This window comes from Maylandia zebra, linkage group LG18, assembly GCF_041146795.1.
Source record: "Maylandia zebra isolate NMK-2024a linkage group LG18, Mzebra_GT3a, whole genome shotgun sequence".
In the NCBI taxonomy this organism is placed as follows: domain Eukaryota; kingdom Metazoa; phylum Chordata; class Actinopteri; order Cichliformes; family Cichlidae; genus Maylandia; species Maylandia zebra.
The window spans coordinates 16,127,831-16,150,467 of NC_135184.1; the positions used below are offsets into that span (position 1 = coordinate 16,127,831).

Genomic DNA, 22,637 nt, shown 5'->3' on the forward strand with positions numbered 1-22,637 from the left:
ATGACAATGTTCTTCTTACTTCTCTACTACATTTCTAATATCGTGCTTTACAAAGGAAAGCATTTTGATCATGATGATTGTTTGCCAGTGGTGCTATTTTCCTTTTGCAAATGTACTCTTGGGGAAAGCTGGGGAAACCTGCAGTCAGCTAAGACTGAAGAAGTCACGCGGATGAGCGATGAAATGTTTCTCCCACCGAAAATGCTACGTCCAGATGAACAGAATAAACTTTTTGGGGTTTCCTTACCTGGATGATTGATCAAGACATTGATGCTTCAGCTTCATAGTTTCTTAGACTGGATAAAGTATATAAATTGGAGACAGCCAATGTCACAAAGTCCTGCAGTAGCTCAAAATTGGGCCCTCCGTTGTTCACAAATAATCGAAGATAAGATTTTGATGGCTGCACTGTCATAACACGTGTCACAACATCACATTTTCTCCTAAAAATTAACCATAACTCTTCAGATTTCGCATACTAATAAGATAATTAGGCGTTGTTTCTTTGACCACAAAAATCATCTCGACTTGGCTTTTGCATCGATCCGTTGTTGCTTTTGTTAGAACACCCACAGAGTTCTGTCTGCTCCAAACAGTCCTGTAGAGAAGTAATGGTCTGTCTCTAAGCAGGCTCTGTCAGCTTGACAGTTTCTACCCAGCAGCTTTTGATTAAAGAGACCTTTTTAAGGATCCTACCTGCAATTCTGGAGGCCCCCCTTCATCTCTGATCAGAAGTAAGTAGCTCTGTCCATCCACCACAATTTCTTTCTTGAAACGTCCACCTAAAGGAAGAGATGTTTATTCCAAGAGTTTACTCCACAGCCAGTCAATTAATCAAAGTGTAAATTGTCTGTTAGAACGTAAACCAACCACCAGGGGGTTGTCAAAAAAAAAGGAAAGACAGCAGACACATTTCACACCCACTGATAATTTAAAAAAGAAGAAGAAGAAGAAAGCAATTGAAATGTATGGCTCTTAAAAGTTTGTTGATATGCATCTGAATTTAAGTGCAGCTTCTCAATTTAGACCTGCTGAACACGGTGTTGCCTGGATCACATGCTGACAGGAAACCAGGTCTCTCTGGAGCCAATTATGTGGGCGAGAAATTGCCATTTAGCGTGTCAAATGCACAGCTGCTGAGGGAACCAGTTCAGCGCCACTATCACTGCACTTCCATGAGTCACGAAAAGGCCCGACTTTTGCTTCACAAACACTCTCCGGCTAATTGTAATAAATGATATCTTAAGACAAATAGACTTCATTTTAGAAAAGATGATAAAAGGATGGAAAGGAAGCAATGGGAGATAAACATCAGAATCCAGTAAATGTGTCGTGACTCCGAAACTGTTCTGCTTTAAGTCACATCCCAGAAAAATTGGTGGAAAGTTAAGAACGTAGCATCCATACTGCCTTGAGTTTCTCTCCCCTTTTCTTCATTTCTTTTGTAGCCCAAATAGATTTTCCTTGCCGTTAGCAAAGCTGGCTGCAGATAAAGACTACACCAATGGGAGAACCACGCTGTAAATTAGATTTTGCATATCATTTGAATGGTTCTCGATCCTGTGGAGATTAAAAACATTGAAATGAGAAAGTTGTGAGGCTAGAGATGTCCCTGGGAGTGAAAACGATGTCTCATGAATACAAAAAAATATGCCAAAAGCCGTTTCAAAAACTGAATAAGGCACACATTTAAAAAGGTCTACGAATGATCGTGAAATGTATCCCCCCCCCCCCCGAAAAAAAAGGAAAATTATGTTGAAGGCAGCAGATGTGTGCACTCCTGGAACGACTGAGTAAGAACAAGTTGGAAATCGTGTTGTTAAACCAGCCCACAGAACTAAAGATCACACATCAGAGGAGCTGTAAGTGGGCGGGGCCCCAGATTTTTTCTTTTTAATAGTCGGACACTATTCCTGTGTCAGCGTGCACTTGAGCCACACTTCCACGCTTTTAAGTCGATTTTAGCCCGCTCTGCAAATCGGGGATTCTCCCAGCCTTTTGCACGGGCTCTCAAAGCCTGCTGGATGCTGGTTGCATAACATGCAGAGAGAGAGAGAGATTCATAAACCACCAGTCAGCTTTTTATTTATTTATATTTTTCTACTGAAGTCAAAGCGCTTTGCAGATTCCGACAAAGCACTGAGAAACTATGCATCTGTATGTGTGAATGCTGATTGCATCAGAGCAAACCAAAGATTTATCAGAGAAAAGGGTTTGCATGGAAGCTGGCAACATGTTCGTACTCCAGAACGGATTATGGAGGAGACTCTCAGAAACCAGTATCTGTAATGAAAGCATACGGCTCTGGAGAAAACATGGATGGAAATTCAAAGCAAACATCTCAGTTACATAATCATCCAGAATGTCGTCGTCTCTATTTAGAGCCTGAATAAGCCAATGCTGTGAATAAATGAGGCAGACTACCTCACTCTCTCTTCCTGGCGTGATGAAGACTAATTATGAATAATGTGAATTTGTGCTCAACGTCTCATAAAGGAGAAAAAAAAACAGGCGAGTGATAACATTGCACACACAGCCTACAGAGAGACGGTGAGTTGGTAGGCATGGTTAACACGCAGTAAGCATACTCTGCTTACACGGAGGCTTAGACCTTGACACAGAGCCACAATCCAACGGAGCTCCATCCGGCGTTGCCATAGTAACACACCCCAGTACCTTTTTTCAGATATCATAGCAAAAGCCCAGGAACAAAACAGTGAAGAAACAGCCACGGATGAACCTTCCCTCTGCTGGGTGAAGCTTCTCTGCAATGTTAATAGTCAGTCTGGAGTGAAGCCAGTGTTGAAGCGCAAGAAACAATGAGGTGCCCGGTGTTCGCCAGACAGGTACGTCGTATCAGAGCAACGATGTGAAGGGACACGGACATATATGAGCCGATACATTTCCCTGATTAAAGCAACAAGGGTCGATCTGGGGTTTTTTTCCTCCCCCAGCATTTCAGCCATTGATTTCTCAAGGACTAATTAAGCTATGAGGATTTTTTTCCTTCTCCCATGGTGCAGCAAAATGCCAGAAACTAATTATGCGCTTCATGTCTCATCCTCACTATAATTACACTAAAATGAAACACTGCAAACCCCTCAAAGATCATCAGTTAACTCTGGGTTTGCCAACATCTTGCTGGAATTTGTAGAGGACGCAGTCTTCAGGCCAGAGGGGGGCATTCTTGGTTTATGTGTGTGTGTGTGTGTGTGTGTGTGTGTGTGTGTGTGTGTGTGTGTGTGTGTGTATATACACACACATAAAAGGATTCCTTTCATATCAAGTGCTTTAAATGTGTAAAAAGCACCTGAGTGTGACAAAAACCTTCATTTACAGTGCCACTTTTACTTGCATGTTTTAGTAATGAGCTTCAAATTACTAGAAATGTTACATTTTGTCATTTTCCCTCCATTTTCAGTGAAGGGAGAAATAGAACTGAGCCAGTTATCAATCTCGCCATTTGGAAGCTTAACAAAATCCAAAACAAAACAGTTTAATGGAAGTTAATTATAAAAATACGCACAGAAGCGGCAAAAAAAACAAAAAACAGTGCTGTTCTTCATTATTTAAATATCCTATTACACTCTTCCAAATATGGTCACCCAACCGTCCCATCCTAACAGAAAGCTGACAAAACCAGCTTTTCACACATCGTCAACAATGTAATACATATGACAGGCTGCGGCAGCTGAGGCGCTGAGGTCAAAAGAGCCACGGTAAACATGCTGCATTTAATCTGCAATGCTCTGATCTTTGTGCTGGGCATCATGTTTGTAATCCACCTCCTGACCCACGCTTTCTTCAGCAGGCTCTTACCTTCAGGCGATTCCTCTTGCACATATGTCCCTGTCAAATATCGATGAACCAAGGCAGACTTCCCGCTGGACAGGTTTCCCACAATCCCCTGCAAGTCCAAGAGCAAAAAGCTATGAGATGATGTACAGGTTCAAGTGACCTGACAGAGAAAAAGAAAAAAAATCCTACCACAAAGGCACTGAAATTGCATAAGTCGTGCTGTTTTGAGTTTTATTTTTTTATATTTTCTTTCCAAAAAACTGAAGCTTCAACCTCAATCATAAAGGCTTTGCAAGTTTTCAGCCCAGTGTGTGCAAATTGTGTGTGGCAAAAAGGAAAACACTGCATCAAGGTCAATAATATCAGAAATAAAACCATCTCCACATCTTATTTAATTCCTAATCTTTAGTTATGCTGCTAAGTCTTAAATCCTAGCTGTATGAGTCACTAAAGTTTTAGAGATTATTCTTTCTACAGAGACATACCATCAGAACTCAACTGAAAAATCAAAGACTGACGTTCTGGGGATTTTTATTGCGCATATATTTCAATGTGTGTGCATTTAAGAACATAAGTAAAAAAGAAGAAGTGCTGCATTTAAGGCATCTTTGAAAAGACTAACTCTTTTTTTTTTTTTTTACCAGTATGCAAGTTTCTTATTCAAAAAATGAAAAATGTAGTTTTGTGGGTGTGATTTTTCTATTATTATTATTTTTTACTCTTAAAATTGGTCAAGGTGTAATTATTTGAAAAAGTAATGAAACTTTCACACTAAACCTAAAGGTGACTCCATTTTTTAGCTTCTCTGCTAAGTAGATTTTTATTACACACTGGCCTGAAGTGAAAACAAGTGTTGGCTAGGTGGAAGAAAATCAAATGAAAAACTTTAGAACGTAGTAGGCAGTAAAAGAAACTCCATATGGTTTGTGTTCAAGGGGGTAAAGGTCCCTTTCGTAGGGCATGTGAGTTTGAAATATTGTCCAAGTGCCTCTGATTTACACCCGACTTTGGTTGTAGTCTGTCCTGTTCTACCTCTCCCTGCCGTCTAGACCAGACCAAACTGCAGTGCCTTCGGGGTGATGCATGGCTGAGGGTGGGCTGACGATGCCAGCATGTCTGGGAAGAACAAAGACTGCAACATGCCTCATCTCCTCCCTCTCCAGCTCCTCCTCTACCCACCATCGCCCTCTCCTTCCACAGATCATTAGTGGGTGTTAAAGCAGGTATGGTTCTAATTATAGGGAAGTTTGAGGCACAAGAGAAAAGGTGTGTTCAAGGTCTTTTCCTAGTCTAGCTTCTTTATAACTGAAGTATATATATCATGAGGTACCCAGAAGAATAAGCTATGAATAAATTCAAAGTTAGCAAAAAGTTGTGGTGCTGTAAAAGCTGTGAGTCAAAAAAAAAGGCTTTGAATGTGCCACAGAACCAGCATTCTCCTGCTGTTTAACTGCTGGGCTTTGTGGCCCGCTGGTATATAGGATTTATGATCTCGAAATGCTGTATCAGCATTATGCTACTACAGAACCTTCACTCTTCTTTGTAGACGTTTAGCTCTGATGTGAGATGATCAAAAGATGACAATAAAACAGGATTTAACCACAGTCAAGTCACCAGCACGAAATCAACAGTACCAGAGTACAGCTCACTGTTGCGGCAGAAAAAAATTAGAGGTTTTCTCACATGGTTTTAATCGTTTTAATTCATCTACAGGAATTGTTTTGACCCCTGTTACTGTGGTATCAAAGAGGAAGAAAGCAAAACCTGCTTTTTTCCCCCCTATCGTTTTTAAAAGCTTCTGAGAGTTGTAACCAACTTCCTTTCAGCACGACCTTGTCGCTGCACGGTAACTCTGTGAAAGTTTTGAAAAGAATGATTACTATTTTTGCGACACTTAATTTAGTCTTACCGGGTCCATTTAACAAACCCCCGCATGGAAGCTGCCAATTAACACCTTAGAAACATAAAAAGCAACAGACGCATTTAAAAGTGTTTGAAGCCAATAAAGGAAGTTTGTCTTTGTGCTTGCTGTGAATCCCCCCATTGAAGTTTCCCCTTCTTCGAGGTGCCACAACAATGAATTCACCTAACACTGAAAATATCATATCCACTGGGAGAACGGCAGACCGGAGCCTTTCAAGGCTGCTAGTCTTTATGTGGGTATGGCATTAAATCATGTGAGGATGTTAGTAGTGCATTTGGCAGAGGTTGTGCGTGTGCTTCACTGGCGGGTGGGAGCGGACCCAGGATGTGTCACCGGCCTAGCCCAAAACTGTCACTCATCCTGTGTCCTGCTGCAAAACCACCCTGTATCGCCATGCCAACGCATCTCATTAAAAATCACCCACTATGTGCCAGGGAAAAAGTCCAGCCAATTTCTCAAATGTTCCCTCTCATGTGAAATGCAAAACTAGTATTACATGGAGAGAACATGCTTTCCCACTGACATTTAAATCTGTTAGTAAGATGAAACCTCTGAGGGCAAATTAACACCAGGATTGTCAAAAACAACAAAAAAAAGTTACTCACCACTTTCAGCTCCGGCACTGATCGACTCAATGTCCATTCCTGGCTGTTGACAAAAGAGTCTAAAAAGAAAAAGACAAATGAAGACGTATTTGACCCCCAGCTATAATATGGCACCGACAGCTTTTGCTAGCGGCTGAATTTAAAGAGTCTGCAATAAGTTTTATGCTGAATGCTACACCAGTCACGTCAAGCATTTCGACTTACACAGCAGTCAATTACAGTAAAACATTTTTAAAGGAATTGTGGGGTTGTTGCCCTTTTTAAAAAAAAGATTTCCTGCACACATGTTAACCAGAACCACTGAATCAAAGTTTTATGGCAGATAGATAGAGCCAACTTTAGTGAAAAAGTTGTGTAGTTATGAATATATAGCCATTTGGCCTGTCGTGTTCTAATGTTTGTCCTTTTATTTTTACCTTTTTCCTATTTTCCCTCATTGTTCTTTTATCTTTCTTTAATTTCCCCCCTTCTTCTCTTTACCACTTCAACCCCTCCCTGCTTGTCAGCTTTGGCATTGCTAAATTACACATATCCTATGTGAATAATAATACAAATATATGAATTATTAAAACATTATTTATAGAGTTTAGGCAAACCAAATCTGTATGGCAAACAGTGCATTCAGATCATAATTATGATAATAAATGCTGTTGGACAAGACAGGTAAAAAAAAAAAAAAAACTTTAAAAAAGTAGAATTTTTAAATAAGTAAAAAGAAAAAGATACAGTCATGCTGTGTTCTTGACTGGTGACCAATAGGACAGCCTCACATATGTCTGATTATGCATGTGCAACATGTGCACAGCAGCACAGGCTAATAGTTGCTCACAGCCATTACTGAGCTCTGAGGAAGACACAAAGTTGGCCAAAGTAAACCATGGAGGAACCGCCATGAAATGTTAAACCTAATGAGACACTTAAATCACCCTCACCCAGCTGAACATGGACATTTTAAAGAGGCTAATAAAGGAAGAGTGGCTAAAGCTAAAGCTATCCAGAGCTCAGTATCTACAGACTCGGTATGAGCAAGGGCTCAAAGCAGGAACAAAAGAAAAAAAATTGTTTAGCCAAGTAAAAAAAAAAAAAAAAAGAGCAAAGGTTCCACGTGCTGCTATCTGATGAAGTTATAAACATAATTATTATATTATTTATGTAACTTGCATTTGTGTTGATATATAAATCTGATAAACCTGCTTTTGTTTGGTAGGGTAAAATATGTCAAGTAAAGGCAAATGTATAGAAACCCATTTTAGCTAATTATCTGTAGCTTTATTCTCAGTTCTTTCAGTGAGAGTCTATCATGTCCAGTTTGTGGGAAATTAAGAAACGTAATAATTTATTTTAGTGTAAAAATATCCCGCATAGAAAAAAAAAGTTGATTTTTTTGTATAAGCTGTCCCTTATAGAGCTTAGAAAACTGGAATAAGCAAAAATAAAATTAAATAAATAACTAAATGAATAAATCAGTAGATAAATAAATAAATAAGAAATAAAAATCAGCCAAGAAAATTACAATCAGTGCATCTCATATTTCTGTGATAATAATTTGCATAAAGTAGGATTTTTTTTATAATCCTCCAGAAACATATCTGCATATGAATGAGCTGAATTCGAACCTTCTGGTGATTTCTAGTGCTGGAAGCTTTCTGGTTTCAGTCTATAGTCCGCTCCTAGTTCAAATTCAATCGACCAATCAAATCCAAGCAGGCCTTAGCTGCATGCAGGTCCCCTCAAAAGTGGAACCCCGTTTACTGAAATGCAATCTTAAATTCATCAGCTAACATCTGAAGACGAATTAACTTTTTAAAAAGTTTATCTCCATTTGTAAACATCACAAAATACCTTGGACCAGGTATCTGCTGGTTACAACGGATACCTGGAAAAACTGTTCCCTGCATTCAGAGTATAAGGAATCTTAAGGTGCCAGTTTTTCAGGCTTAGTTCAATGATAGAAGCACTTTGATTAAAGCAACTTAAACCAAAAACTAACGGCGATATTAGATGAAGCCCCAAGAGCCACTACCCTGCTTGTCAGCTAATGTCAGCTGGCTCCAGCCCCCAGATTCTGATTTGAATAAGTGGTTAAGAAAATGCATGGATGGATGGATCGATCCCCACGATTTTCAATCTGTCCGACTCTTCTGTTTCCTCTAGATTTGTTTATTTGTACACAACACAAGTGTGAAGAAGTAGTTAATGCAGTCTGTGAAGGCCATTTCAATGTACAGCCCAATCTTAGGAGGGGATTTTGCTAATCTGTTTTAAAAGGCAGTTATTATCAGGCTTGATTCAGCATGGTAGGTTTACCAGTGACATTTGGAGACATTGACTAGATAATAGAGCTCTGAAAAAGGGCAGAACACTATAAAGTACAATGTGAACCCTCAGAACTAAAAACACAAATGACAGCTCCACAAGCTGTGCCCATTTCCCACAGAGATGGAGTACAGCTATGTGTCATAACATCTATTAGAACAAAGACCACCTTCCTGTTTTGGATCAAGGCTTTCTTGCCATCTGAACCTCCCAAATAAGATACCATCTCTAATACAGGAGCCTACATGCCGCCTTGCACAGGTAACCCCCTCCACATCTCTAAACCATAACAATTAAACTACTCATACACCATCATTACACAGCTATGGCGGTTTTTCTTTTTGCTGCAGGCGATGCCAATATGAAAAGACACAAAGCATAAACAGTAAGGACCCCAGTGTCATTATAGGACATGTTTCAGGGTTTTTTTTTCCAAAATATGCTAAAAGCATAAATGACTCATAGACAGGGAGACATGAGCCAAAAATTCCCCTTGACTTGTCCATTAAAAAAAACCCCACAAAAACAAAAATCAGTTAAAATCTTGACTTTTTCTCCAATCCATTTACAAAGAGCGTCACTCTGCTGTGGATGTCTCACTTGTTGTGGGAGAGGAGAGTGCATCCCGAACACTGGGGCCTTTCACCAACCATTGTTTGGAGCAGAGGAGTCTTTAAACAGCACGCCTCCAGTTAAGCCCTCTCAGTGTGGGTTTGACATGTCAGAACATGAGCGGAGACATCCAAACTGCCTCAGTTTTTAAGTGCAGGAAACTCAATGCAGGTCACGGCTCTCTGAGGCGATCTCCGATAAGGCTGCCGCCCCATTTTATTACAGTTCCTGTTTCTTGTTATTGAAAGGTCAACCAGCGGTAATGCTCAAAAATGGCAATTACATGAACCCATCTTAAGGTGCCAGTCTTTCAGGCTTTGTTAACAGCTCACCCAAAATCAAACTTTCTGTATGTTCCTCTGGGCTGCATTGCTATTTATCTGACTAGATTGTGAGTCATTTATACTGGCTGTAGTAATATCTGCTTTCTCTTGAATATAATGGAACTCAACGCAGCTTTTTTTGTTGTACTTAAAGTGCCAACAAATATGTTTTTGTCAAACGTGGTATCATGACCTTGTTACTAGAATGGTCCGGCACTTTCATATAGGAACTATTTTCTTTCTACTGTCTCATCACAGCCCATCTAATGTTTACATCCTGTTACTGTATCATTAGCACAAGCCTGCCATCATGGGTACATAGATGCTTTCGTCAGTACAGTAATATAATTAGCAAGTAGTTCCTAGATTGTCCTTTTAATGAAGAACTGGTTATTAGTGAAATAAAGCAGAATGAATAAAGAATAATATTTGATAAATGAAGCCCCCAAAAAACATGATTTTCAGATTTTAAACAAGGAGTATTTTAAACTCAACCCAACTAACGTGTAGCCATGAAGGGAAATTTTGGGTCATTGCAGGTCAATGCAGAAATTGTGTTGTTGGCCACTGACAATCGCTTCATCTCTGGAGCACCGCATTGACTACCGGAAAACAGCACCACTTATTCTTTCACAGACAATAATAACAACAAAAGGAAGCAATAGAAAATGAGTGCCTTTCACTAAAATAATATTGAAATCAAGAACACAACAAAGAAACAGCATCATGGTGAAGATGCCTGAAATTTGCCATCCCGAAAGAGATAAAGTGGAACCGAACTGTTCCCCCACTAAAAGAAAAACCCCTAATTGAATCCATGTGGTCAGCATTACGTCATTCTTTAAATATGACCATCCCCATATCGCTGTGTCCCAGAATGCCTATGGAAACAAGGGAGCCCCGGGACTCGCGATGCCTACAGAGGACACCAGTGTCTTTGTCTCTGTGAGGGTAAAACTGTTGGCAGCATGTTTGTCAGGTCTTTCACTTCGCTGCTCACGTCTGCTCAGATAAAAATGACCACTCAGTCTGAGGGTAGCGAAGCACAAGCGAAGCCCCAACTTATTCCATGAGAAAAGAAAATCTAATGTGAGCAGCAAGTCCGTGCGTATGCACATGCATGCATGCGTGCCAATGTGCAGTGAATCTGAAGTGGTTTTTTTGGGGAACGAGAGAGGACAACCTTGAGATCTAAACTTCCACTCTTACTCTGACCAACTTTCCAACCATACTTTCCTTCCGTCATGAATTACAGAGTGAGAATTTAGCTAGCAATTAGTGTTTCTACTCTGATGATTCACCAACTGACATTCCCTGTCTGGCTACTTTTATCATGCATGTCATGACAAAGACGGTCCTGCAGCATCTTCTTTCTGTAGCTCTACAAAAAAAAAAAAAGAAAGAAAGAAATTACAGAAAAAAACAAGCATAAGAGCTCTTACTTTTCTTCTGCTGAGCTCCCAAGCACAAGCCAGTCATTTCCATCAAATTAGGTAAGTGACAAACACAGTCACCAGAGAACAAGGGGAAAATCTTTACCCCGAGCTCGTCTAATGCAACCTGGATGGTCTGGCCTACTTAAAGCTCCCAGAGCCTTGTGTTGTCTGCAGAAAGGCATTGATCACTTCCCCTTAAAATAAATTGGACATCCCAATTCACATGAGATTTGCAAATTGGGTTTTCAAGAAGCCTTGCAGTGGAATGCCCAGGCTGACGGACTCAGTTTGTCAAATTAAGAAGGGAATGTGCCAGAGGTTATCGTTGCAGCTACAAAAAGGAATAATAAAAAAAGAACAAAAACCAAAGGAATCAGTCATGCATGAATGAAACTGAAAGCAAAGTTAGAGAAGATCCACAAATTGCAGCTTTTTTGGCAAATGGTTGGTAGACCTCTTGGTGAAACAGCAGGATCCTGCTTCAAATGAGCCACAGTTCTGAAAAACACAATGTACTGGAGCTGAGATTTGCAGTGGCAGCTGCTCATATACAAGTTACATTCAGTTATTAACAGATTTCCCTCTGCTCCTAACCAGACTGTCTGCGATTCAGTGGTTTTTCAATATCTTGCCGTCTCCCTATGTGTCCTGCTGCAGCTGAGAGGGCATTATCGCTGTGTCACTGTTTATTCAACTTCCCCTGAAAGTGTATTTATCTTGAACATAGCTACCTGCTGGGGACTCAACTACACCTGCTGATATGAACGCCAAAAACAAAAGCATTTTTTTCTAATTATTTTTCCCTCTGCAGGTTTTAAAGTAAGGCCCACTCCATCTGAAAGGTAAAGCACATACAGGAAGCACCACATGAATTAATATCGAAGGAGGCAAAGCGAAAGGGAAACAAAGGGAATTCCATCCTCATGAATATATTTTGTGTCAGATTTAAGATAAATGAGTCTGGATTTCACCTTCGTGGGGGGGATTTTCTTCTCTAAAAGGTAACTCCAAAAAATACCCATCACTGAGTGTTTTCCTGTCTGCAAGCTACATTGACAGGTTAGAGTACAGGTTACTGTAGAGTTCTATCTGCAGCACCACTGCAGTATTTCAACCTCTGCTACACATGTGCACCGCTGACCACCTACACTGCTTCTCCGACTCTAAGGACCCCAGAGACCACACCCCACTCTCCATTTCAGCACACAGTTCACTGGCCACTCCTGGATCCAACAGGATGGCTTTGTTTACTCGACAGGTGGGGGTGGGGACACCTCAAACTCTTCCCCCTGTTAAACTCCCTTCCTCCACCCAAACGTCATACACACACTCAAGTACAGCCTGAGTGTATGCAAGCGTTCAGTCACAGAAGAGTTGGGCTTCGGCTTTTCTGGATTTAATTTACTTTAAGGCCAACAGTTAGGCAGGTAGCAACAAGCGCAGAGTCCCGCCCAGGGCATTGAACACCCAGCTTAACTGAAGCTGATCGGCACACCTACATTCCTGAAGCTTGACTGACTGACTGACTGCAGTGGAAGAAATGGACAAATACCACTTGACTCTGGAAAACAAATCAATAGGTATCCTTGGTAACGTGTCATGGGAGAATACAAACAGACAAGAGATTAACAAGTCTGACCTCAGCCCCTTCATGAGTCTCAATTTAACATGAAAATTAAAACAAAAGAAATGTTTTGCTGGTTCAAAAGTTGCGAATATATACATGACATGTGCAACTTGACATCGGGGGAAGTTATTAGGTTGTCACAGACGACTAATTAGGTCTCTTTGAAAAGGTGTGAAATTGGAGCTTGACGCACAAAACGCAGCAAATCACAGCCATTAATTCAGATAGTTACAAATATTTGCCTCTCTGCCTGCTCTTCCAGGCAACTGGACAAACACACTTCACTGTCAGAGTTAACCTTTAAACACAGCGCTTAAGTCGTTTGCTCCTCTCCCCATCATTACAGTATGTAAGCCCTCTTAATTTAGCATTGCGAGACTGCCAAATGCATCCCCATTACAGCCACTAACTGCTTTAATGCTACTTCTTTAAGCTGCGTCTCTGAGAGACCAATAAGCAGGCCTGGGTCAGGATAACACAGAGATAGCACGGGGACTGTGTTATGCCACAGCCGCCCCTCTGTAAAACAAACTGTTATCATGTGTTCTTTGCAGTCACTGGTGATTTCACTTCACCTACTTTTTGACTGAACTACAAAAACCTCAAAGAAGGCAAAGTAATTGCTGTGCATGTGCACACGAACTGAGGTTCACACATGAAAAACACTGGAGAAATAAAATACCCGAAATAGAAATTCCAAAAGGACTCTTTGGACTTTTTTTGAATGCCATCCAAACTCACAATTCCCCCACATGTTTTTCATTTGCTTGGCCTAAAAAAAGTGCACTTCCTTATTTCTCTCGAGCTGTAACTTTCTGTGCAGTGAGCAAGAGGGGGTATATAAAATGGAGCACTGAGCTGAGAAATAAATCAGCAGTCTTGCAGGTCTTACCTTGACCTTTGTGGGAGTCAATGCCTGCCAGAGTCTCTATGGTGACAGGCTGTGACTTATTATTCCCAGTCTGGGGATATTGACCACTGTCTTTGCTTTGGGACTGCTGAATTTCACTTTTGCCACTGCTTGGCTGGTCTTTCCTCCTGAAACGGTTTGCTATGAGCTGCCATATACTTTGTTCTTCCTGAACTGGTTTGGAAGTCAGTTTTGGTGGATGGAGAGGTACCTCCATTACCTTGACCTTCCCCCTGCTGTGATACTGAATGTACTGCATGCCTCCATCTTCCGTCTGATCACTGGAAGTTGAAATCTTTCTTCCTGTGAGGTACGAGAAGGGTTGAGGAGGCATCGTTGCCTCTTCAGCAGTACTTTTAGTCTGAGAGTACTCCTTTGACTCTACCCCAGGACCCAAATCCCTAGGACGAGTCCTCCTGATTCGCAGACTAAGACTCCGTCTTAAAGAGCTCAGTGTACTTCTTGAAGTATCAGATTTGTTGTTTTTGGGGGAAATTTTAGCATCTTTGTCATTTTGCTTTTCCTTGTTCTTCTCTTGAGAGGTTTTGCCAAACAGTTTCCGTCGTAAGCCTCCTTTGAAAAATCCCTCTCCTTCGCCACCTCTGTGGCTGCCACTCCTCTCGCTGTTTATCTCATCATCAGAGCCCCTCTTTTTTAGTTCCAGTACTGTCATACTGACGGGCCTGGGCTTCCAGCTCCTCTGGCGGACCCTAAGGTTCACCTCCGCAGGGCCTGATGGCCGTTGAGCCACAACAGGATTGAGGCCATCCACTGCTCTTAGCTCAGCCTTCCTGCTCCTGTGCTGGTGGCTGTCTAAACTTCCTGTCCATTTGCAGGATTCCTGGGCTTGGGGCTCTGGCAGAACTGCGACTGCGCCTGGAAGCATGCAAACGCTCCTGGGCCTTAGCAGCCGTCGTTCTTGTTCGGGCTGACGATCTCTTTGGACCTTGACCGGACCGTCATACATGCTCATCGTCCTTCTGCCGAGCAGGGCTTCATCCTGATGTGACCTTCGTAGCAGGGCCCAAGGCAGAGACCTTCTTCCTGGTGCACTGTCATGATTCCCATGAACAAGTCCTTTAGCCTGGATGGTGGCAGAGCACGATGTTGAGCTCTGAATGAGCTGCTCCTTGGCGTCTGGTTGAGCTGTTAGCAGTAAGGAGTTTCCTGTGTATTTTGAAGGTGGTTTAAAAAACTTGTCTGTCTTCATTTTTCCCGCAATCACCTCCTCCAACTCCTCCTCATCCTCCTCCACCACTACCTCCTCTCTATGCCTCCCGGCGCTACTGAGGGAGAGCCACCTGCTGAGCTCGTGCTGTGCCTTGCCCAACCTCGGGCTTTTCTCCATTTGGACTATACAAGTCATTTCTCCATTTGGCTGACAATTCCCAACCAGGGTGTGAGTGACCTGGCCCATTTCCAGCTCTGACACCGGTGCATCTGTATGTGTTTCTTTCAAGATTACAGAGACTTGGTATACAGTTATCTCCTGCTGCTGCTGTTCTATAGCTGTACTCCTTGGGGTCACATCCACGTTCCCACTGCTAAGGAAAAGCATCACACTTCATTCAGACGGATTCACACAATCATCCTCATTAACACACTGAAACCAGTGTGTTACATTCTGCCAGAGAGTTGAGATTCAGCTCATGAAGTCCTTCATTTGAAGACTAAATTCCTCTGCCAGGTATAATCTTTCACCTTTGACATGAGGAAAGAAAAAAAACAAACAACTTCAAACAAGTTAGTTCAAAGCCTCGCTGCCACCTGCATCCTCTGGCTCCTTTCCTCAGCAGAATCAAACAGGCATTTAGATGGTAGCTGCTTTTTGCTCCGCTCTATTCTACCTGTCTCGAGCAAGTAGATGCACAGAAGAAAAACAAAACTTTAACTGCTGATTTTGCAACAAAGGCATATCTGTAACAGACACAAAAGTTACAGCTCAAAAAAACTGAATCATCCTTCTTCTTTGGCAAGTTGCAAACTGCGAGCAATCCCTGTTGTTGGCGGTGCAGAGAAACCCCTTAATCTCTGAGCTCTTGCCATGTAGAGCATGAGGGAGTGTGTCTCTGTTTGAACTTTCAGCTGCCTTCCAACCCCCGGGACACATGGAAAACAAGGAGTGGATCCCAAGGACACTGAACACGCCCTCATGATTTCACCAGAGTTGCTAACAGCCCCCGGAGGTATAAGCAGACAAAAGTGAACACACAGGATCGAGATAAGACTCTGCTGATTACACACTGATATATACAGACTACAAGCCACAAGAAACAGCCATAAGTGGGCATTTTATTTGGATTGACCAATGGTAGAAGAAAAGAATAAACTATAAACTTTCTCGTATTTATTTAGACACTTGACTGATTCACCTAAACACATCAGCTTTGGGGATACGCTGCTTAGGTTTTAAACACTTTTACGGGGACGCAGAAGTCAAAATGTCTCCCTCGCTCCAGGATCTATGAGAATACTAATGCAGCACAGCCACGGAGTAACATGGGAGTACCCACACAACCACACACCAACCTTCCAGTGGCTCCCACTATACAGCCTACACTCAATGGGAGAGCTTAACTTAAGATTGGCTGACAGCTATTTTTGTTGAGGAACTTGTTCTTTTTAAAGCACTAATGGTTACCATGGCAGAAAGCAGTACATTGGACATTATGTAAAATGGCATTCTCTGAATCTAAACATAATTACACATTCACTGCGTGGGCAGTCCTGCATCTAACTTCATTGAGAAAATTAGCACATTGAGCTACTGAGAATGCTGGCATTCGATTAAATGCAGAGAATAAAAAGACTGAGCAGCCTTACGTGGCCTATTCAATCTTCTGGTGCATTAGTGCAGCGTAATGGGCAGAGCTCATTTAGACAGCCATGCACCACAAAGAATCAAGGCAGATTTTACCCCCACAACTCTGCAGCACCCAGTGTGGTTAAGACTGGAACACTGCCCCTTTGTGGTCAACAAGAGAAAGCACACTGGAAGGGAAAATGTTCACTGGGCATGTACTGTTATCGGCTGGATAACCATTCAAAGCTGGTGTGATTTGCCTGGACAAAAAACATATATCTAAAACAGATGCATAATCAGAAGTTAACAACACTGCTTATGAGGAAAGAAGAATAACAACAACAACAACAAGTGGCCATTCCTTGAGTGCATCACTGTGGGGAAACCAGAATAACCGGGAGGCAGAAAGTTACAGCCCAACTGCTGCAGTTTGTGCCAAACGCTAAATCTCAACAGCATTTGACTTGAACTGATTTTGTTTTTTCGTAACGTCTCCCTAAAGTCCTCCAATTGCTATTGCCGTTGTGTGCCATCTACAGTACGTGTGATATTCCTGATATTTGAAGTGTTTCTTGGCACATTTCTTTCTCCCTTATGTCTCTTTATCAACTGACTCAGCGGTGTTAGAATGAAAACAATCAAAAGCATTTTAGATATTGTTACAGGAAACTCTAACCAAGCGCGTGCACCGTCAGAAAAATCTGAAGTGAGCAAGTACAGCAGCAAAGTTGAATCCCATATCAGGCTGTCAGAGGTTGTAATTTCGGCCTTTACCTGTGTCTAGGAAGCAGGGGTTTGAAAGGATGTGGGTCTCATCGTCGAGTAAACGGTCCTTTTCACTCCACTGGATCTCGTGCCGGTCTCGAGTTTGCTTGCGACTCCCGAAGCACATCAACATATTCTAGCTATAACCTCAGAGGCACTTTTCCGTGATATAACCAAAAAGAAACAAAGATATTTAGGTGCCTGAATCCACGTTCAGATTATTGATCATCTTTGATTCATTGCGCCACTCCTGGGTTTTTATCTTCCTTTGCTTCTTTCAGACATTTCTGTTGACATCTGCAGCTCAGTTAGTCCCCAGTTTTTTTCTGTCCAGCATAGAAACCAAAAAAAACCTATTTTGTCATTTCTGGCACGCACTCCATGCCAGCCTGATATTGTGGTAACAAGCAGAAGCCGGAGCGGCTAATGGACAGTCCGAGGAGGCGGCCCAGAAAGGCCATGTGGTATCGCTCCCTTTGAGTCCTTTCCTTAATGCAGGTGTTGGTTAGCAGGGTCCTACATAGGAAGTCCTGATAGGATTAAAGTTAATCCACTATCCTGTTGTCTTTGTTGTGGTCCGGTCCAAAGGAAACCTGTGCTGCGGTAAATCCTGGCATTTCAAAGTGCTGACCAGGTAACAGAGCCTCTCTTGTGTTTAACCCTGTCCTGCAGCTAAATATTTCTCCGTCTTGAAACTGTATCTTGATGGAAGGTGGAGGGAAAACCTTTTCTGAAAAACTGGATTGGCATGTTCTGAGGTTTCAGAATTACCCTCTGCGTCTGTATCTCCCTGTGTGTATGTGTACACATCTGCCTGATTGTAAGCGGAGGTCATACTGTGTGTGTTGGCCGTTTATCTCATTTCTGTGCGTCACCTTGTCAAACACAGGCGTAGCTGTTTTGCCAACACCCCGACCTGAGTTTCTCTTTCAATTTTTCTTAGGCTACATTCCTTAGTCGTTCAGCAACAGAAAGGTACGCTCTGTACTTTTGCAAGACAATTTTCTCGCCATGCGATTATTATCTCACCTATAAGCTACGTTTGGAATCTTTCTTTGTCAGGTTAACATCCCAAAAAACCCCTTTGGTACTTTTTCAGCATCCCATAAGACGACATTATATTTTAAATGTGTCACAAATACAGCGTGCACATCATCTCTACAGTACTTTCATTTTTGTTATTATGGCGGCATCAGAATTGAATTCAAAGCAGGCATCATTATAAAATTTGACTGGACAATCTCGTCAAATCCCTAATTAGACTGCCTGTTGGGGTTTTCGCCTTCACTTTCTAATCGAATTCAATCAAGGCTTTTGCCAGTCAGCAGTATTTCTCTTCATATTAGATCATTTGACACAATATACCACATTTCCAGTGGGGGGCAGTCACGTCGCTAAGGAATTGCATCCTAATTATAACATTATATCAGTTACATTAAAATAACAAAGTATTTCATAACACAAAGAAAACTTTCAAAACTAAGAAGCTTCACTCAGACTGGTCTCTGTGGCCCTGTAAGCCCGGGGTAACTAAGAGGCTGAATTGAGAAGGCCTTTTTTTTTTTTTTTTTACAGCAACATCACTTATCTGGAAGACTCAAGCAGTTTTGGGGCTTGTGATGATGTCTGGATAACCATTAGCTGGAAACACACACAGACTCACACACACATAACGGAAATGTCTCAACAGCAGACATAGCAGACAGTCAGAACTAGTGTGTTTATATATGTGCGACAAACACTGGTGCTGTCTAGCAGATTGCATGATGCATTCAAGCCACATGAGTAAAGCTTACTAACTCCTCGTCAGTATTAGAACATGAGTCAGTGTGAGGAAGACGGCCGCGTACATATGTAAACTCCTTGGCGGAGACGGTTTGCTTCCTCCGGCAAACAGGGTGACAGGAAGAGAGACTGAAGGCGGCCTCCCGACTTATTATAATTAGCACTCGGCAGGTAGCAGGCTGTAGCCCAACTCTTCTCGAATATGGTTTTTTGCTGACCTCATTCACACATCAGCACAGCTCAAGCCTCAGGCATCCGGTATTCTCCAGCATTACGTATGAGGGGAGAAAGGAGAAAAAAAACAAAACTCCAGTGTTGTTTGCTTTCTAAAAAACACAAATACATTTATTCAGAACTTTTCAAACTGAGCTCTGTGTGACAAATTGGTGGCAAAGTTTGCCACAGTGACTAACAAGCTTTAATGAGAACAGAAATGTTCATGACTTTTCATAGGTGTTGATGTCACGCTTTAAATATAGCCTCGTGTGAACATGTGAATGTAATATATTGCTCGGGAAGCGCAGCATGGAGAAACAGGAGAAAATTACTCAGAGCTATCAGAAATACCCCTTGATTGAAGAGATGTTTGTCCTCACTGGAGAGAGTCAGGTACTGTGATTATCATCATCATCATCATCATCATCATCATCATCATCATCACAGACGAAACACAGGAGCTCGGAATTGCTAATTGACCTCAGGCAGTCTTGCATGAGGTCAATTAGCAATTCCTAATAACAAAGGAATCCTGGTGGCATCTTCTGGATTTCCAAAAAATGCAAGAAAAAGTGCTGTGCTCTTTTGATAGAGAAAAGGGAGAAGGTTGGGGTGTAGTTTGGGTTAATACAAAAAACAATTCTCAGAGCACTCGTCAGAATAACGCCATCACCGGACACTTTATTAGGTACACCTCACAAATAGGGAGGACTCCTGTTTTGCCTTCAGAACTGCTTTAATTCTTCATGGCATAAATCCTGGAAACACTCGTCAGACATTCTGATCATATCAACATGATAGCTTCCCACAGTTGCTTCAGATTTGTCAGTTGTACATCCCTAAGATGCTCCATTGGCTTGAGATCTGATGTCTGTGGAGGCCATTTGAGTACATCGAACTCATCGTTATGTTTAAGAAACTTGTTTGAGATCATTCGAGTTTTGTGACACTGCGTGTTATCCTGACCAGAAGCAGCCATGAGAAAATGGGTACACTGTGGTCATAAAGGGATGGACATGATCAGCAACAATACTCAGGTAGACTGTGGTGGTGAAAAGATGCTCATTTGGTACTAAGGGGTCAAAAGTGCACCAGGAGAATATCCCCACACCATTACACCACCAGCCTGAACCATTGATACAAAGCAGGATGGATCCATGCTTTCATGCTATTTAATTCTGACCCCACCATCTGAATGACACAATGAGATCCATCAGGCCAAACAACAAATTTGTAATCTGTCATTTTCCGATTTTGGTGAGCTCATGTAAACTGCTGCCTCGGTTTCCTATTCTTTGCTGACAGAAGTGGAACCCGTGTGGCTTCCTTCAAGATCTTAGTGATAACTGTATTCAAATCAGCTTAGCTGAAGCTTTAGCATTTAAACGTAACGTGCTGCCAGTTGACCTGGTTCAGAAAAAAGAAAAAAAAGACTGAACATGGCAAGACTGGTTGGAACAGTTTCCAAGCGACCACTTGTTTTAAAAAATATAAGGCTGAACAAGGATTTATTAAAACATGGGAAACTTAAGGTTGATAACACCAATTTTAATCTTTAATAAAATTGGATGATTGCATTTTAAACTATGTAGCTCCTTAAGCGTATACACAGGGCAGACAAAGCATGTAAACCTGAACTGAACTCTGTGCCTGTAAGGTGAATCTTCTGTAATATTACAGAAGCAGAAACCAGAAATCAGTACATAGTGACTGAAGTCAATTGTCTTTAAATTCCCTGGCTGACTCTCAAGTAAACCAACCCATTAATTGTCTGCGTTTAAAATCTGGGCTTTACCTCAGTGATCATGAAAACAAGATTTTAGCTGGCAAGAATGTGTCAGTAAAAACAAGCAATTTTGTTGGTTTTAACCTGGAGCTTTAGGTGGAGATGAGAAATGAAAACAGGTTCCAAATTGCCCAATCCTTCAAAATTATGTCCTTCCAAGCTTATCAGCGCCGTTAATCATCACTGGCATGATTTCCAGACAGTTGCATATTGCAAAATAATGATGCCAAACTCATAGCAGTCAGTTTTCACACAGCTGCACGTCTTTCTTTCTACTGTTTCCACGCTGTATTTAGATCTAGAGATAATAACAGTTGTGCTAACACTAAAAAAAACCCTCTGTAGACCCAATTTTGCTCTACACAGACCAGGAGTCAGTAGGGCAACTGGGGGAGAAAATGGGAACTATATCAGTAACATCTCACATATATAACCTTTACTGGCTATGCAAAACTCACTACTATATGAGATTTACAGAGCAATCAAATAATCTGGAAAGCAATCAGGAGATAATACAGCCTTGAGATCACAGGAATCAGTATCCAGGGAAGGTATGGGGGGATTTATTCAAGCATGAGTGAAAATGAAAACCAGTAATCATAGTGTAACTGTTATTTTTAAGATTGCTTCGGTGCATGCTCTCACATTCTTTTAATGCAACAGATCTTTTTAATACAGAAGTATTTCCTGACTGATTATGCCACTCTTGCACAAGGACAAGTAAGCGAAACCGAAAAATTAAATGAAAAAAAATCTGTCCCTCGAATTAATTATTGCCTTAACAGTCTTAAGGGGGAATTATTCTGGAGTGTGAATATTCAGGTCTCTGTGTGGCACATTCAGCACTCGGTGGCTTCCCTCAAAAACCACAAATAAGATCTGCAAATCCTCAACAAACATCTGCAGAACATCTAATAAAACCTACACAGAAACACAGGTGAATACTGCATACAGCTCAGGACTAAAACAACGTGTTCCTCCCCTAAAAAAATATTGTGCAACAGTATTTATTCCCAAGCAAGAATCAGCCACGGACACAATGTAAACAAACAGTTTGAGAGGGATATAAGCCGATCTGTGCACGTAAAAACACACAAACCTCCGGGCACAAGAAAAAAAACATATATATATATATATATGCAAACAAGCGCTTCGCCCAGGTGATTACACAGTGCTGCTAATTACACAATGACCTGCCAATTTTGAAAAAGACATAAATTTACCAGACCACTTTCACCCCACCACTCCTCTTTTCCCCACATCGATGCTGAATTAATATCTGCAAATGAATTAAGTCAAGAGAATCACACACAGAAGGGGCTACAGACAGCAAGGAAAGTTTATGATAATTATGCTTGCAGTAGTGGTATTGAGCGTGGGTGGAGAGCTTTTTAAAATTCAGCTGCACTAGCGACGAGCATACGTCACCATTGCTCCACTGCAGAGAAAATGATAGGTTCGAGGACGTCTGTGGGAGGCTGTGAAAAAATTCCAGACGCTTCTGTCTCTAAAATTCAGGTTTTGAGAGCGAGCGCTTGTGCGTTTGTATAGCGTGTGTGTGAGAGAACGACGGAGACAGAGAATGCAACAAGATTGAATGGGGGAGAGAGGGACAGTGACAAGAGTGTGTATTAGTTGCATAACCTAAGCTGTATAAGCCCTAATTAAAATGTTTGACATCCAAGCTGCTCACTGCTAATTTTCTTGTTCCCTTTGACAGAAAATAAAACA

General features: G+C 41.6%; 1 protein-coding gene across 3 annotated transcripts in view; it reads right to left on the reverse strand.

Annotated features, from left to right (window-relative positions):
• The window catches only part of agap3 (ArfGAP with GTPase domain, ankyrin repeat and PH domain 3), a 119,045-nt gene that overhangs the window by 57,716 nt on the left and 38,692 nt on the right, over positions 1-22,637 (reverse strand). For 2 of the 3 annotated variants that reach the window (XM_004542806.4, XM_076877155.1), the window contains exons 2-4: positions 6,328-6,386; positions 3,820-3,907; positions 697-782 (exon numbers count right to left, since the gene is read on the reverse strand). In XM_004542806.4, coding sequence (XP_004542863.1) covers positions 697-782; positions 3,820-3,907; positions 6,328-6,386 — 233 coding nt within the window. Of the gene's footprint in view, positions 1-696; positions 783-3,819; positions 3,908-6,327; positions 6,387-13,533; positions 15,581-22,637 lie in introns of those variants that run through there. The other variant, XM_004542805.5, reaches the window with a different exon arrangement.